General features: G+C 33.4%; 1 protein-coding gene across 1 annotated transcript; it reads left to right on the top strand.

Annotated features, from left to right (window-relative positions):
* Window positions 1-2,400: 2,400 nt before the first annotated feature.
* LOC148301173 (uncharacterized) lies at window positions 2,401-12,596 on the top strand. Its single transcript, XM_088273706.1, has 5 exons — window positions 2,401-3,115; window positions 4,733-4,867; window positions 7,506-7,629; window positions 8,946-9,150; window positions 10,549-12,596. The coding sequence occupies exons 1-5, from the start codon at window positions 2,787-2,789 to the stop codon at window positions 10,764-10,766; spliced, it is 1,011 nt and encodes a 336-aa protein (XP_088129832.1). The 5' UTR covers window positions 2,401-2,786; the 3' UTR covers window positions 10,767-12,596.
* Window positions 12,597-13,212: the final 616 nt, after the last annotated feature.

Below are 13,212 nucleotides of genomic sequence, written 5' to 3'. Positions count from 1 at the left end.
ATAAGGGTTTAATTATTAATTAAATATAATCTTAAAAAATAGATACAAGTAAAGCAATCAATAGACTTACCCATAATACTCGTAAATAACCAATTTTTCTGAAATTCAACAACACTTTTAAAACATTCCCATTAGGATGACTTTATCTTCTTTTTATCTTTTTCAAATTATAATAATATTTCTTGTTGTGTATAAGTAGGAGACCGTAGCAATTTAATTTTAATCTACAGCTAAACTGATGATGGAATGGTTATTTAACATTAAGCCCCCATATAAGGGTTTAAAAATAGCTATATTAAAAGTGCTGCCAAATCCTGAAAAAAGGTGCTTCTCTTACAAATTTGTTTACAGCAAATTACTTTAATACTTGCTTCATCAAAATGCCATCTTAGCGGCTGTTGGAGGAAATCTCGTTACGTTTGCAAACGATGTAACAAAGAACCATTGTGCTCACAACGTTTTGAAGATATCCATTCGCGCAAATAAAATCTGTTTATTTCCAATATTATTATCATTTGTTCAGTAGATTGTAACATTATTCTTATTCATTGAACAGATTTGTCATATTGGAATTAAGAAATACACTTAATTTTAGTTTTACATGTAATTTATTATCATTTTTTAATATTATCATTAAAATGTTACAATCCCATATTATGCTCCCTTAAAAACAAATAAGCTTAAGGCCTTACTCGCAATGATATAATTCATTAAGCGTCCGGCTGTGCTGAGAACCGGTAATCACTTCACGTCCGATTTTGTTGTTTGGAATATGTTATAATATCTTATAATTACTCTTTTATTTATTTATTTATTTGGCGTTTAATTTGTAGAATTCCATTTTAATTTATGTATGAATTTTTAAATCAAACAGCTTTACGAGTGTAATAAGTTGTATTTTACTGAGAGAAAAACACACACACACACACACAAAAACTCTCGTTTGTGTTCTAAATCATTTTATTTTCAAGCAAATTAATTTTTTAACGTTGTTTTAACAACAAAAAAAATCAATTAGGTACATAAAATTTTATTTAGGTTTAAAAAAATCATGTGATTTTACGTATATTGGGCCCTTATATAGGCAATTATTGGTTTAAACCTTCTTAAAAATAAATACCTAAAAAATGCCTAATTACCTACTTAAATTCCACACCAGATTTTTAATACTTAAAAAAATATATACGTATAAATCTTGTAATATGCAGTATTACTTTGTAAAATTTTCCTTAACCGATTATGCAAAAGATACAATATCTCAGTGCTTCAGTCGTAATAGGAAATACTTTTAAAGTTTTTAGCCTGGAAATGTAATAGAATTCATTGTCACCAGGAAATTAATCGAAGGCCGGTTATCAGAAAAAGTTGCGAGACGCCATTTTGTAAATAAGTTGCCGTGTTGCCTGCAAGTTTTCGGAACGATGACTGCAGTTATGAGACGAGATCTCGCGAACGCGGTTGCCAGGGGGGGTCGACTCGTAAACGTCAGATTGTTCGAAAAACGACCAGAAAATGACGAGACACACTAATACACTAACAAAAACACCAAAACGGGAACGAAAAATACGAGATACCAACAAGTTGTTCAAATATTTCAAATAAATATAGACATACTATGGTTATAGACAATTATCGATAGAAAAATAGAAATCCGTCTATGAAGAACTTCATAATATTGAGTATTATGCCAAAGTTAAAGTTAAATTTTGCGTATGAAAGTGTAGTTTTTCTTACTTAACACAACGCTCCCTTGAACTTCTGCAGCACCCCCCAAATGCAAAAAATTTAAAAACGCCTAGCCAGACTTCCAAAACGCCCACAAAGGGGCGCTGGCACCCCCGTTAAGAAACATAACTTCAGAAAGTGGTGGGCACTCCTTCCACCCTTTTAAAATATTGTATTTTCTAGAATTTTAAATATAATATAGTAATTTGAAAATTCTATCGTTTTTGTTTTTGTTGAAAAGCCTTATATTTATACATAGTTTGGGATAATAATTTCAAAAAAGTTACCATTACCATTTACCATTGTAAGGCTGAGTTGAGTAACCATTATTAATCGCCTGAACTCTTTTTATAAATGTCGCGTTTTAGCCGTGACCTTTCTATTTTTGTTTACACTGAAATAAATAAATTTATATAGTGAAATATCTTCTTTGTAATATTAATATTATAATTTTGAAAATATGTTATACAACAAATTTCAATATAAATACCATTTAACCTGAAAAATGAATGATAAATATTTCGGCGGGTGGATTTGACATTCAGCCGCGGCGAAGTCACGCCCAGCCGGGAGCTTAGTACTTCTAGCCGTTTACGTCACTTCCGGCCGCTGGCGAATATCACTTCCAGCCATAAAAAATCGAGGTAGTTGGCGGTCTTTATATAAAATAGTTAGTCTGTGGCGGTTGCGTCCATCCTAGCTCGCTAAACACGGATAAACTGTGAAAAAAACAATGTCCACAACAATAAACAAACAGGAAATATATTCCACAATATATAATTACAAATTTTGTTTCGTTTATTAATCTATATGTGTCAAATTCGCGTTATTATAAATCGCGCGGTCAATATTTCTTTTCAAAGTGTGGCGGTAAAAAATACGTTCAGCGGTTTTTGTTAGTGAATAAATACAAAAGAATTTAGATTTTTTATAAAAGAAAACATCAAAAACTACAAGGAACGTAACCTTTCTGTAAATACAACGTTTAAGAGTGAATAATATAACAAAGCATTGCGTTTTTCGTGGGATTATTTGTTTACAATTTTTCTGTCAAAAAAATAATGGAAATAAATAAAGCGCCATTACTGCCATCTAGCGATAAAGTGTTGAAGGAAAATGATAATTCTTTAGCGGAGAAGCAAACGCAAATGGAGATAATAATTACAAATTTGTTGGAATGGATGAAAAGCGATTTGGGAGTGAATAATTTCGAAGACTGTGATAAAGATGAACGGTTTTTCGTATCAAGAGTTTTTGAATTACAGAAAAGGGACATTTTAAAATGTAAATTATATATTTACAAGCATTTCAAATCGAGATGTAGCGGTGGGGAGTTTTTCCAAAATAGAAACAGTGAAAGCGATGAAATTTTGAAAAGCTGCCAATCGGTGTAAGTAACATTATTTGCCATAAATGTAGGTAAAATTCATCATGCAGGTTTTTTCACAAAGGTTTTGTATGATTCGTGAAGGTTTCTGCTAATAATGGAAATGTATTAATGAAGATTAGGCGAGGAATGAGTGGTGAGGCCTTCTATTCTCTCTGCCTACCCCTGTGGGGAAGCGGCGTGATCATTAGTTAATTAGTAAGTTAATGATTGAATCTAATGAGGAGATACATACGGAATAGGCGAAAAACGTTTGCAAAGATAGAGTAGTGTGGCGTTCTATTCTCATCGCCCATCCTTGCGGAGAAGCAGTGTTGATGTTAAGTTGGTTAGTTGAAAGATCAATCTTATTCATATTCATAGCCGAAATAATCAGCGGTATGTACATAATAATATATAATAAAACCCTTATCCGCACCCCAATGGTGCATAGGGCACTGCGTCATATAAACGCAGTGTTATCGTGATCGTTTACACATGAAGGAAAGGTGATCAGCCCTCCGCTTCAGGTACCAGTCCAGGGTAATATTGAATAAATATTACAGTGAAAAAATCACTCATATTTATTACCCCCCCTGGGAATCGAACCCGGATCCTCCAGAACGGTAGCCGAGCGTGCTGACCATTACACTACGGAGGCGGACATAAGTATGTTAAATTATATATGAATATTCAAGAGATGACTAATGTTTGCAATGACAAAGAGGTGTGGCGTTCTATTTTCTCTGCCTACCCCTGTAGAAAGCAACATAGTGTTAAGTAAACTAGTTAGTTCGTTTGTAATTCAATCTTTTTTAATTTTTTTATTTAAGAGCAATATTTGTGTTTTTATTATTTAAACAAATATTTCAATTTCATACTATTTCTGTGAGCCTAAGCTCCTCATTATTAGAAACATGTATCAAATTGTGGTATAGTGGGTTCGAATCGAGAAATTCTGACTTTAGAGTCCGTGACACTAACCATGGGACCAAATCCCGACAAATCTTATTTATAGATGTCATTCATTGATTCGGCAGTCACTTTGTGGTAAAATCTATCCATTTTTAATTTTAAGTTTACTCAGTAAATACCACTATTTCTTAAAATCTATTTTAAAATGATGTGGAATGGATTGGAACATGTCGCTCACTCCTTTCAAGAACGTCACAAATTAAAAAACTTGATTTTTCAGGAGAACGTTTTTAAAGTTTAAAAAATATAATACAATGTATTAAAAATTAATATCGAGCCACTTATTAAACTTTTTACTGTGCAACAGATCTTTTTAGGTAAAACCTGAAGGTTTTTTCTCCATTTAAAAAATATTATGTATATTTAAAAAATAATTAAGCCATACCTTTCCTTCAAAATGCAAAAACAACACTTTCTGCCCAGTAGCGGGTAAATATTAAGTTAAAAATATGCCGCTTTTGCAGGAATATAGTACATTTTCTGGGCATTCCGAAAACATGCACAACTGAAAATAGACGATTTTTGATTTATGACGTTCTTGAAAGGAGTGAGCGATGTGTCACAATAGATTTTTTAAAATAATATTATTCATGGCGTTGTTTTCAATGCTGGTTGATTCTCAATGATATAAAAGTTTCAACAACATTATGCTTGTATAATTTTCAGATACCTTTTCACTCTACCAGTTCTAACTAAAGGGGGACAAAGAATTGTATATTCGAAGATTGCTCCAGGTGTAAAAGCTGAAGACTTCGACCTCAAAGCTTTCTTCAAGCGATTTCATATGGTTTCTGATATAAGGTAAACACATCGCCCACTCCTTTCAAGAACGTCATAAATCAAAAATTGTCAATTTTCAATTGTGCATGTTTTCGGAATGCCCAGAAAATTAACTATATCCCAGCAAAAGAGGCATATTTTTAACTTAATATTTACCCGCTACAGGGCAGAAAGTGTTGTTTTTGCATTTTCAATAAAAGGTATTGTTTAATCATTTTTTTATAAATATACTACATACATATTTTTCAAATAGTGAAAAAACCTTCAGGCTTTACCTAAAAAGATCTGTTGCACATTAAAAAGTTCAGTAAGTGGCTTGATATTTATTTTTAATACATTGTATTATATTTTTTATCTTTAAAAACGTTCTCCTGAAAAATCAAGTATTTTAATTTATGACGTTCTTGAAAGGAGTGAGCGACATATCGTAGTCATACAGGACAAAGTGATTAAGTGCATTTTTTACAAAAACGCGATCATTGACTATTTGATATCTTACTAGCTTAATATTGCCCTGAAAAAAATACTAAAGGATTTTAAACATGGAATTATAATATATTGACTTGTTAAAAATGACTAACTGCATTGTGTTTATTTTCTTGCCAAGCAAAAGTGACTTAAATGGCCCTCCTGAACATTTTACGTTTTGTTAGTTGGTCACTTTCTTCTGTATGACTACGATATATCCATTTATAAAATTACTATAATTATAACTTATTTGTAATTATTATTATATAATACACTACTTAAATTCCCTTGATTTAAATTTCTTTTTCAGGAAGATTTATATAAAATCCTGGTTTTCAACCTCTGCCTAATTCTGTTTATAACATAACCTGTATAAAACCTATTCCAACATAGATGGCTGTCGTGAACTCACATGAACTGTGTCATGAATTTGATCAATTATATCTAGGAGTTTCAAAAATTTTAGTAGTATGGTTATCAATCATGGGTAGAATTACAACATTTTTGAGTGTGTCCAAATACTTGTTCACAAATAGATTTGTGAACCAGTATTTGGAAGCACTCAAAATGTTTAAATAAATTCACTGGTCAATTTATAAGTTAAAAATAAAAATGAAAATGATATTTTCTAGCGTTTGTCGAGTATGTGATTATGATTGGATTATAACAGGATTCGGATTAAACAAATGAAAATAATATCATCTCATCATAGATCTCATTAGTAAAAAGCTTATCTCATCTTATCATAGATGTCTCCAGGAAAATTCTAGTTAATTCAGTTGGTCGATTTAATCAATATAATTAGAAGTTCCAAGAATTTTAGTAGTTTGGTTGTCAATCATGGGTAGAATGATGAATGTTACAAGTGTGTAAAGTGATCACTTAAACCAGCCTATGATGGCCGTAAGTCTCGTAAATGCTCAGACAACATTCTGCTTTATCTATGTTAAGATTTCAAAAACTAATGGGCGAATTAGTGAATGATGGTCCTAAGCCCTGTGAATGCCCAGACTTCCATATTCTTCTTCATCTTTGTTGAGATTTCAAAATGTATAAATAGAGTATGTATTTGAGTTTTTAATGAATATGACATAAACATACTGTTTACAAAGCGTATTAATATTTATCGCTTAGTTTGAACATAATTGATAGATTGTTATCTAAAATGGATGATAAGGAAATTCATATGAGCATTTTTCAATATGATGCGAATAATAAAGCTTATGAGAGATTAGCCATCATATTTTATCAATATTATGCTTTAAAGGATTACTTACTGTAATAATAACATTTTATAATTGTTTTTTTGTGACGTAAATGAATGAAATACTGCTCCTGTTGAATTATAAACTGGTGATTTAATTTATTAATCATTTTAGTGTTGAACAATTTTACACATTTTTTTATTTTACAAAATTTTACTATCACAAATTGTTCTTCTTTTGTGTGTGTCATGTCAAGTCCCCCTGACGTCGACTATCACTTGAGAGTAATTGTCCTTGTCTTGGGCAGCTCTCAACAGCGCCTCGACGGTCCTGATCCCCATCTAATCTCGTATATTCCAGAGCCAGGAGATCTGCCTTCTGCCCACACCTCGTCGGCCTTCTATTTTGCCTTTTATGATTAGGTGCAATAGCTAATACTTCTCTACTCTAAGCACATGCCCCAAATAGGACACCTTCCTACCTTTTTGGTGTACGCATTGTGTCCTGTTTTTAAGAGGGATTAGCCTCTTCCGATGTCGATTCCCACCAGCGATCCATCTCTTTGGCTGTCTGCCCGAGAGTCCTCTAGCTTGGGGTTTGGAAGTCTGGATGGTTCCATTCTCCTTCCATGCACATACCATTGTCTTCTTCGTCGCCTTCCCCACCTAACGACATCTTCAATCTCGCATATTTCTCTTATCCTGATGTTCCTTATTCTATCTCGTAGACTCTTGCCAGATAAGCTCCTTAGAGTCTTCACTTCTGACACCCTTAGCACATTTTTTGTTACTGTGGTGGCTGCTTTGCATTCGATCCCATATGTCATGATTGGTCTCACACAAGTTTTATATATTTTAATTTTGCTGCCGATCTTCATGTCAGGGTTTTTCCTTATAGAATTTCCAGGCATCCTGAGATGACTGTAGCCTTGTTTACTTGATATCATTATCTATTTATTACTTACATGTTTTTCTGATCTTTTTTAGATTTATTGAAGATACATCTAGCACCAGTGATTTTTACATCTTGGATATGGAAGGATTCACGCGATATCACGCAATGAAGGCCCTTAATTCTGGATTGTTGGGAAAATTTGTTAAGACCTTAAAAGTAAGCCTTTCCATTCTAAAAAAAAAACTAACTTACCATCACGCTGCTTCTTAGTAGGGTTGGGCGGAGACGTAGAACGTCACACCAATCTGTCTCTGCAAACAATCTCCGCCTCCTACACTTTCATGCATCCCTTCATACATATCCGATGAAAACAAATTCAAAAATGGTTCAAAATCTGCAATATTCCATAATCAAAAAAATTGTACCCAGTCATATTTATAATCAAAGGGACAGTCCAATATTGATATATAAACATTTAAAATTACTGCCAGTACGTGGAATATTGTGGATGAGTATCATCTTTGAACAACAAACTAGACAAAAATATCGAAATCCTTTAGTACACAACCATGGTACACGATTTACACACAACGAAGGTTTGATAGTCCCAAGAATTAACAATAAATATGGGATAGATTTATATTATCCACTGACACTTGATGGAATTGCATTTTTAATATATTATTAGATTAAAAACAATATTTTTAGCTTTTCCACTTTATTTTTATTTGACCAGCGACCGGGTTTCGTCGTTACCGACATCATCAGACTGGTGATGTCGATGTCCATCCATCCAGTCTGATGATGTCGGAAACGACGAAACCCAGTCGCTGGTCAAATAAAAATAAAGTGGAAAAGCTAAAAATATTGGTTTTAATCTAATAATATATTATAAATATGGGAGTCGAACACTGCAATATATCATTCCGAACATTTTCAATTTGTTGCCGACGGATGTTAGAGGTCAAAATAAAATATGGAACAAAGCCAAAATAAAGGAATGGGTAAGATCAAAAGTTAATTTTATGAAAATTGTAAAATGTTGATATTCTTAATTTTTTTGTCTTTTTTTCTGTGTATATTAGGTGAAAATCGTAAAAAAAACAATAAAAAAACGTTTTAAAAAAGAATTCCATCGACAAGACACACAAGGTGGCTTTATGGATCCCTGCAAAAAAAACGTTCTTAATAAGTAAAAAATTGTGATTTAAATAAATGTATACAATTAAAAAAAAAAATTAAATTTAAAAGAACACTTTCACACCCGCCTTCTTCAGACACCTCTGATGGAGCCGCAATCAGCCATTCTTCCAAATCTAATGAAAATGCCACCCGCATGTGAAATTGACCCGAGATCGTAGTACCCAGACTTACATATTCTTCTTCATTAGGCGTTGTGGCATAGTGGGTAGACGCTCAACTGCGAAACTAAAATCGTGGGCCCGATTTCCGACATTTGCAAAATGACCATATGCATCCAGGGTATTCGCTATAACTGAATTTATGACGACTTTTTTACTTATTTTTTTCAGGACACTTATCCCAGGAGACTTCATGCGATTCATCTTATAAGGACCAAGCCTTGGCATAAAAGTGCTGTTGGACTCTGGCTCAAGGTTTCTGGAGCCAGCAAGAAGATCCTGGAAAGGATTAAGATTCACTCCATACAGGAACAAGGGTTGGAAGGACTCGGCGTGCAGATGGAACAGCTCAGTGGACGACTTCAAGATCTCAATGGTAGGTCCACAATGCTGAAGTCAACATGTTGGCATATCGCTCACTCCTTTCAAGAACGTCACAAATCAAAATTCGTCAATTTTCAGTTGTGCATATTTTCGGAATGCCCAGAAAATGTACTATATCCCAGCAAAAGAGGCATATTTTTAACTTAATATTTACCCGCTACAGGGCAGAAAGTGTTGTTTTTGCATTTTGAAGAAATGGTATTGTTTAATTTTTTTTTTTAAATATACTTAATATTTTTCAAATGGCGAAAAAAACCTTCAGGTTTTACCTAAAAAGATCTGTCACAGAGTAAAAATTTCAGTAAGTGGCTTGATATTTATTTTCAATACATTGTATTATATTTTTAAACTGTAAAAACTCTCTCCTGAAAAATAAAGGTTTTTGATTTATGACATTCTTGAAAGGAGTGAGCGATATGTGTCTCAACTTAAGATGAAACATATCTAAACGCTCCCATATCTGGTATAGAAATTCTTGGTTAACATTCGGACTCATCCATTAAAAAAATATATATATATTTCTCTGAATCTTATGATGTTATTCAATCAATCATGCAAAGAAAAATTATTCATGTTTTCAAAGTTCCTATCACTGGCAGCGGGGCATATTAGTTAATACTAACTAGTTTTTACAATCCAAGATGAAAAATCATAAAAGATGGAATTTAAGAAGACCAGCATCCCGGGGCTAACGAGCTGGCATTTGGCTGGTTTAGTCGATCACTTTATGCACTTGTGTAACGTTCACCATTTTGCCCATCATTGAATATCATATTGCATTTATTTGATGGCGTCACAATCACCCGTACTTCCGAAAATATTGAATAGGCTACCCGTATGTGAAAAGGATCAAAGAACATTGCATGTATATAAGTTCCTTTTTTTAAAAATATACTCACCTATGGCTAGTGTTTTATCCTTGGCAGGTACGGTAAAAACATGTTTTTAAAATTATTAATAAAAATAGCGTTTTGATCGCAATGGGTGCACCATCTGTTGAAAATTATAGCATCATACGCAAAACTAAATATTGCTCATGGCGTACGTCACACTTCTTGACATATGCATTTAAGTATTTTCAATGTTTTCAATTGCTTTGTTGCATCAAAGATTTTTAATATTTCAAGTCATTCCTGTAGTTGACCTGATAATGGAATGATCATTCCGTAACCGGTAGTATTGAAGTGAAGTTTTTAAGTGTTGTTACACAACGTGAACGACGAATGATAAGAAAAGTTTTACATTACCATACCACACACAAAGTTAACAATCCTTTTAATAAACAAAATATCTTTTATTTCATATTTTTTTCTACTCTCTCAAATTGAGGCATAGCAACTCGTGGCCGGGTACAGTTTATAATTAATATTTTTTTTTGTCATTATTTTAGACGCCTGGACGCAGAGGCTCATAGCAAGAAGTACGTGGTTCGAATCTCAGGAGGCAAAATTGAAGACTTTGACTCTGAAAAATATCAAATTGGGCAAAAGAAATGAAAGGACAAACTCACATGCAGATCTCACCATATCGCAGCATTCAGAAATATACACTTTCAAGTCGCTAGAGGGAATATTTAAGAAGATTGAAACGGATGAAAAAACCAGTTGAAAATTATTTTTCTGAAGTATGATATGTTTACATATCGCTCACTCCTTTCAACAACGTCACATATCAAAAAGGTTGATTTTTCAGGAAAATGTTTTTAAAGTTTAAGAATATGATAAAATGTATTGAAAATAAATATCAAGCCACTTGTTAAACTTTTTACTGTGCAACAGATCTTTTTAGGTAACACATATTTATTTTTTTCTCTATTTGAAAAATATTTAGTACATTAAAAAAAAAAATTAAACAATCCCTTTTCTTCAAAATGCAAAAACAACACTTTCTGCCCTGTAGCGGGTAAATAGTGTTAAAAATATGCCGCTTTTGCTGGGATATAGTGCATTTTCTGAGTATTCCGAAAACATGCACGACTAAAAATTGATGATTTTTGATATATAATGTTGTTGAAAAAGTCAGCGATATATTTACATATGATGTAAAATTAATTACAGATGCATTATTTAATAAACCTTCTTTTTCTTCTTCTTCTTGGTGTAGGGCTTGTGGCCTGTTTTTAAGAGAGATTAGCCTCCTGCGATGTCCATTCCCAGCCATCGATCTATCTCTTTGTTGGTCTGCCTGGGAGTCGTTGCCCGTACAGTGCGATGTGGGGGAGTCTGGATTGTTCCATTCTCCTCACATGCGCATACCATTGTCTCCTTCGTTGCCTTCCCTGCCTAACGACATCTTCGATCTCGCATATTTCCCTGATTCTGGCGTTTCTTATTCTATCTCGAAGACTCTTGCCCGATAGGGTTCTTAGAGTCTTCATTTCTGACACTCTAAGCGCGTGTCTTGTGCCAACGGTGTCCGATCTACTTTCGATCCCATACGTCATGATGGGTCAGACACAAGTTTTGTAAATCTTCATTTTGCTGCCGATCTTCATCTCAGGATTTTTACATATAGAATTTTAAGGCATCCTGAAATGGCTGCAGCAATCTCAGGATATTTAATAAATGTTGATCATAAAAATATCATAACATTGTGTGTCTGGGTTTTCCGGAAGTTATTTGTACATTTTTCGACATTTCAATATTTATCATTCTTCTTTAAACCCTTATCCGCACCCCAATGGTGCATAGGGTACTGTATCAATGGTTATCTTGATCTTTAACACATGAAGGAAAGGTGATCAGCCCTCCCCTTCAGGTACCAGTCCAGGGTAATATTGAATAAATATTAGAGTGAAAAGATCACTCATTTATTTAAACCCCCCCCCTGGGAATCGAACCCGGGACTTCCAGAACGGTAGCTTAACACGCTGACCGTTACACTACAGAATAAATAAAATATTAATAAATAAAATGAATTCTTAAATACTTCTGTTATGTTTATTAAAAGCAAAGAATGCAGAGATAAGCATTATCGATAAAATTAAGAAAGGTACGTTAAGATGGTTTGGGCATGTGAATGAGTGAGAAAAGGAAAGTTAAACAAATTTATGAGGCTAGTGTGGTTGATCAAAGAAGCAGAAGAAAACCGAAGAAAACTTGGCGTGATCAAGTATTTTAAATACTCGAAAGTGGTCAGGTCGGGAGTCGAAATATTTGACGAGTATATATGAGAAGATGTATGAAATTGTAAAAGGCCAAGATTGTGTGCAATTTCAGATTGGAAGCGGCTTGGTAAAATATATGAAGATAGTTTATATAACTGTATAACAAATAAAGAAATCATACGGATGGAAGATAAATACTGTCAAAATATTTGTCACTAAATAATATTATAGATACAACTCGAGTAATTTTGGTTGGAAGATATTGCTTCATAGCAGTAAGCCCGCCGATGTACAAACATTTCTTTTGTACAAAAGATATAATATAACAATAACAAAAATCATTACAAAAAATAGTTAAAAATATTTTGTATTACAGAAATATCTACAGGGTGGCGCAAAATTCATCACCCCATCGAAAAATGTTAAAATTTTTCCAAAAAGCGTAGTACGTCAGTCACATTTGGCATTTTTGAACTAGACAGCTGCAGTATACAAATAAATTTATCAAACGGGCACAAATGTGTATCAACACTGGCGCCAGCCACTTGACGGATATCGTATTTTCCACTTAACGGAAAAAAATTTAAGGTCCAAATAAAGATGTCAATCACTCAAAATCATTTTTTTGTATTTAGTAAAAAAAGGCAATGTTAATGAAAATCGGATGATTAATTTTATAAAATAAAATATAAATAAAACCCTTATCTGCACCCCGATGGTGCATAGGGCACTGTGTCATATAAACGCAATGTTATCTTGATCGTTTACACATGAAGGAAAGGCGATCAGCCCTCCGCTTCAGGTACCAGTCCATGGTAATATTGAATAAATATTATAGTGAAAAAATTACTTTTATTTATCTTACCCCCCCTGGGAATCGAACCTGGGACCTCCAGAACGGTAGCCGAGCGTGCTGACCATTACACTACGGAGGCGGACAAAAATTAA

This window comes from Brachycentrus maculatus, unplaced genomic scaffold (assembly GCF_059751285.1).
Source record: "Brachycentrus maculatus isolate JH-2025_06_01 unplaced genomic scaffold, ASM5975128v1 h1tg000597l, whole genome shotgun sequence".
Classification (NCBI taxonomy): Eukaryota; Metazoa; Arthropoda; class Insecta; order Trichoptera; family Brachycentridae; genus Brachycentrus; species Brachycentrus maculatus.
The sequence above is the reverse complement of the archived record's forward strand: the minus strand, read 5'-3'. Positions and strand labels throughout refer to the sequence as shown.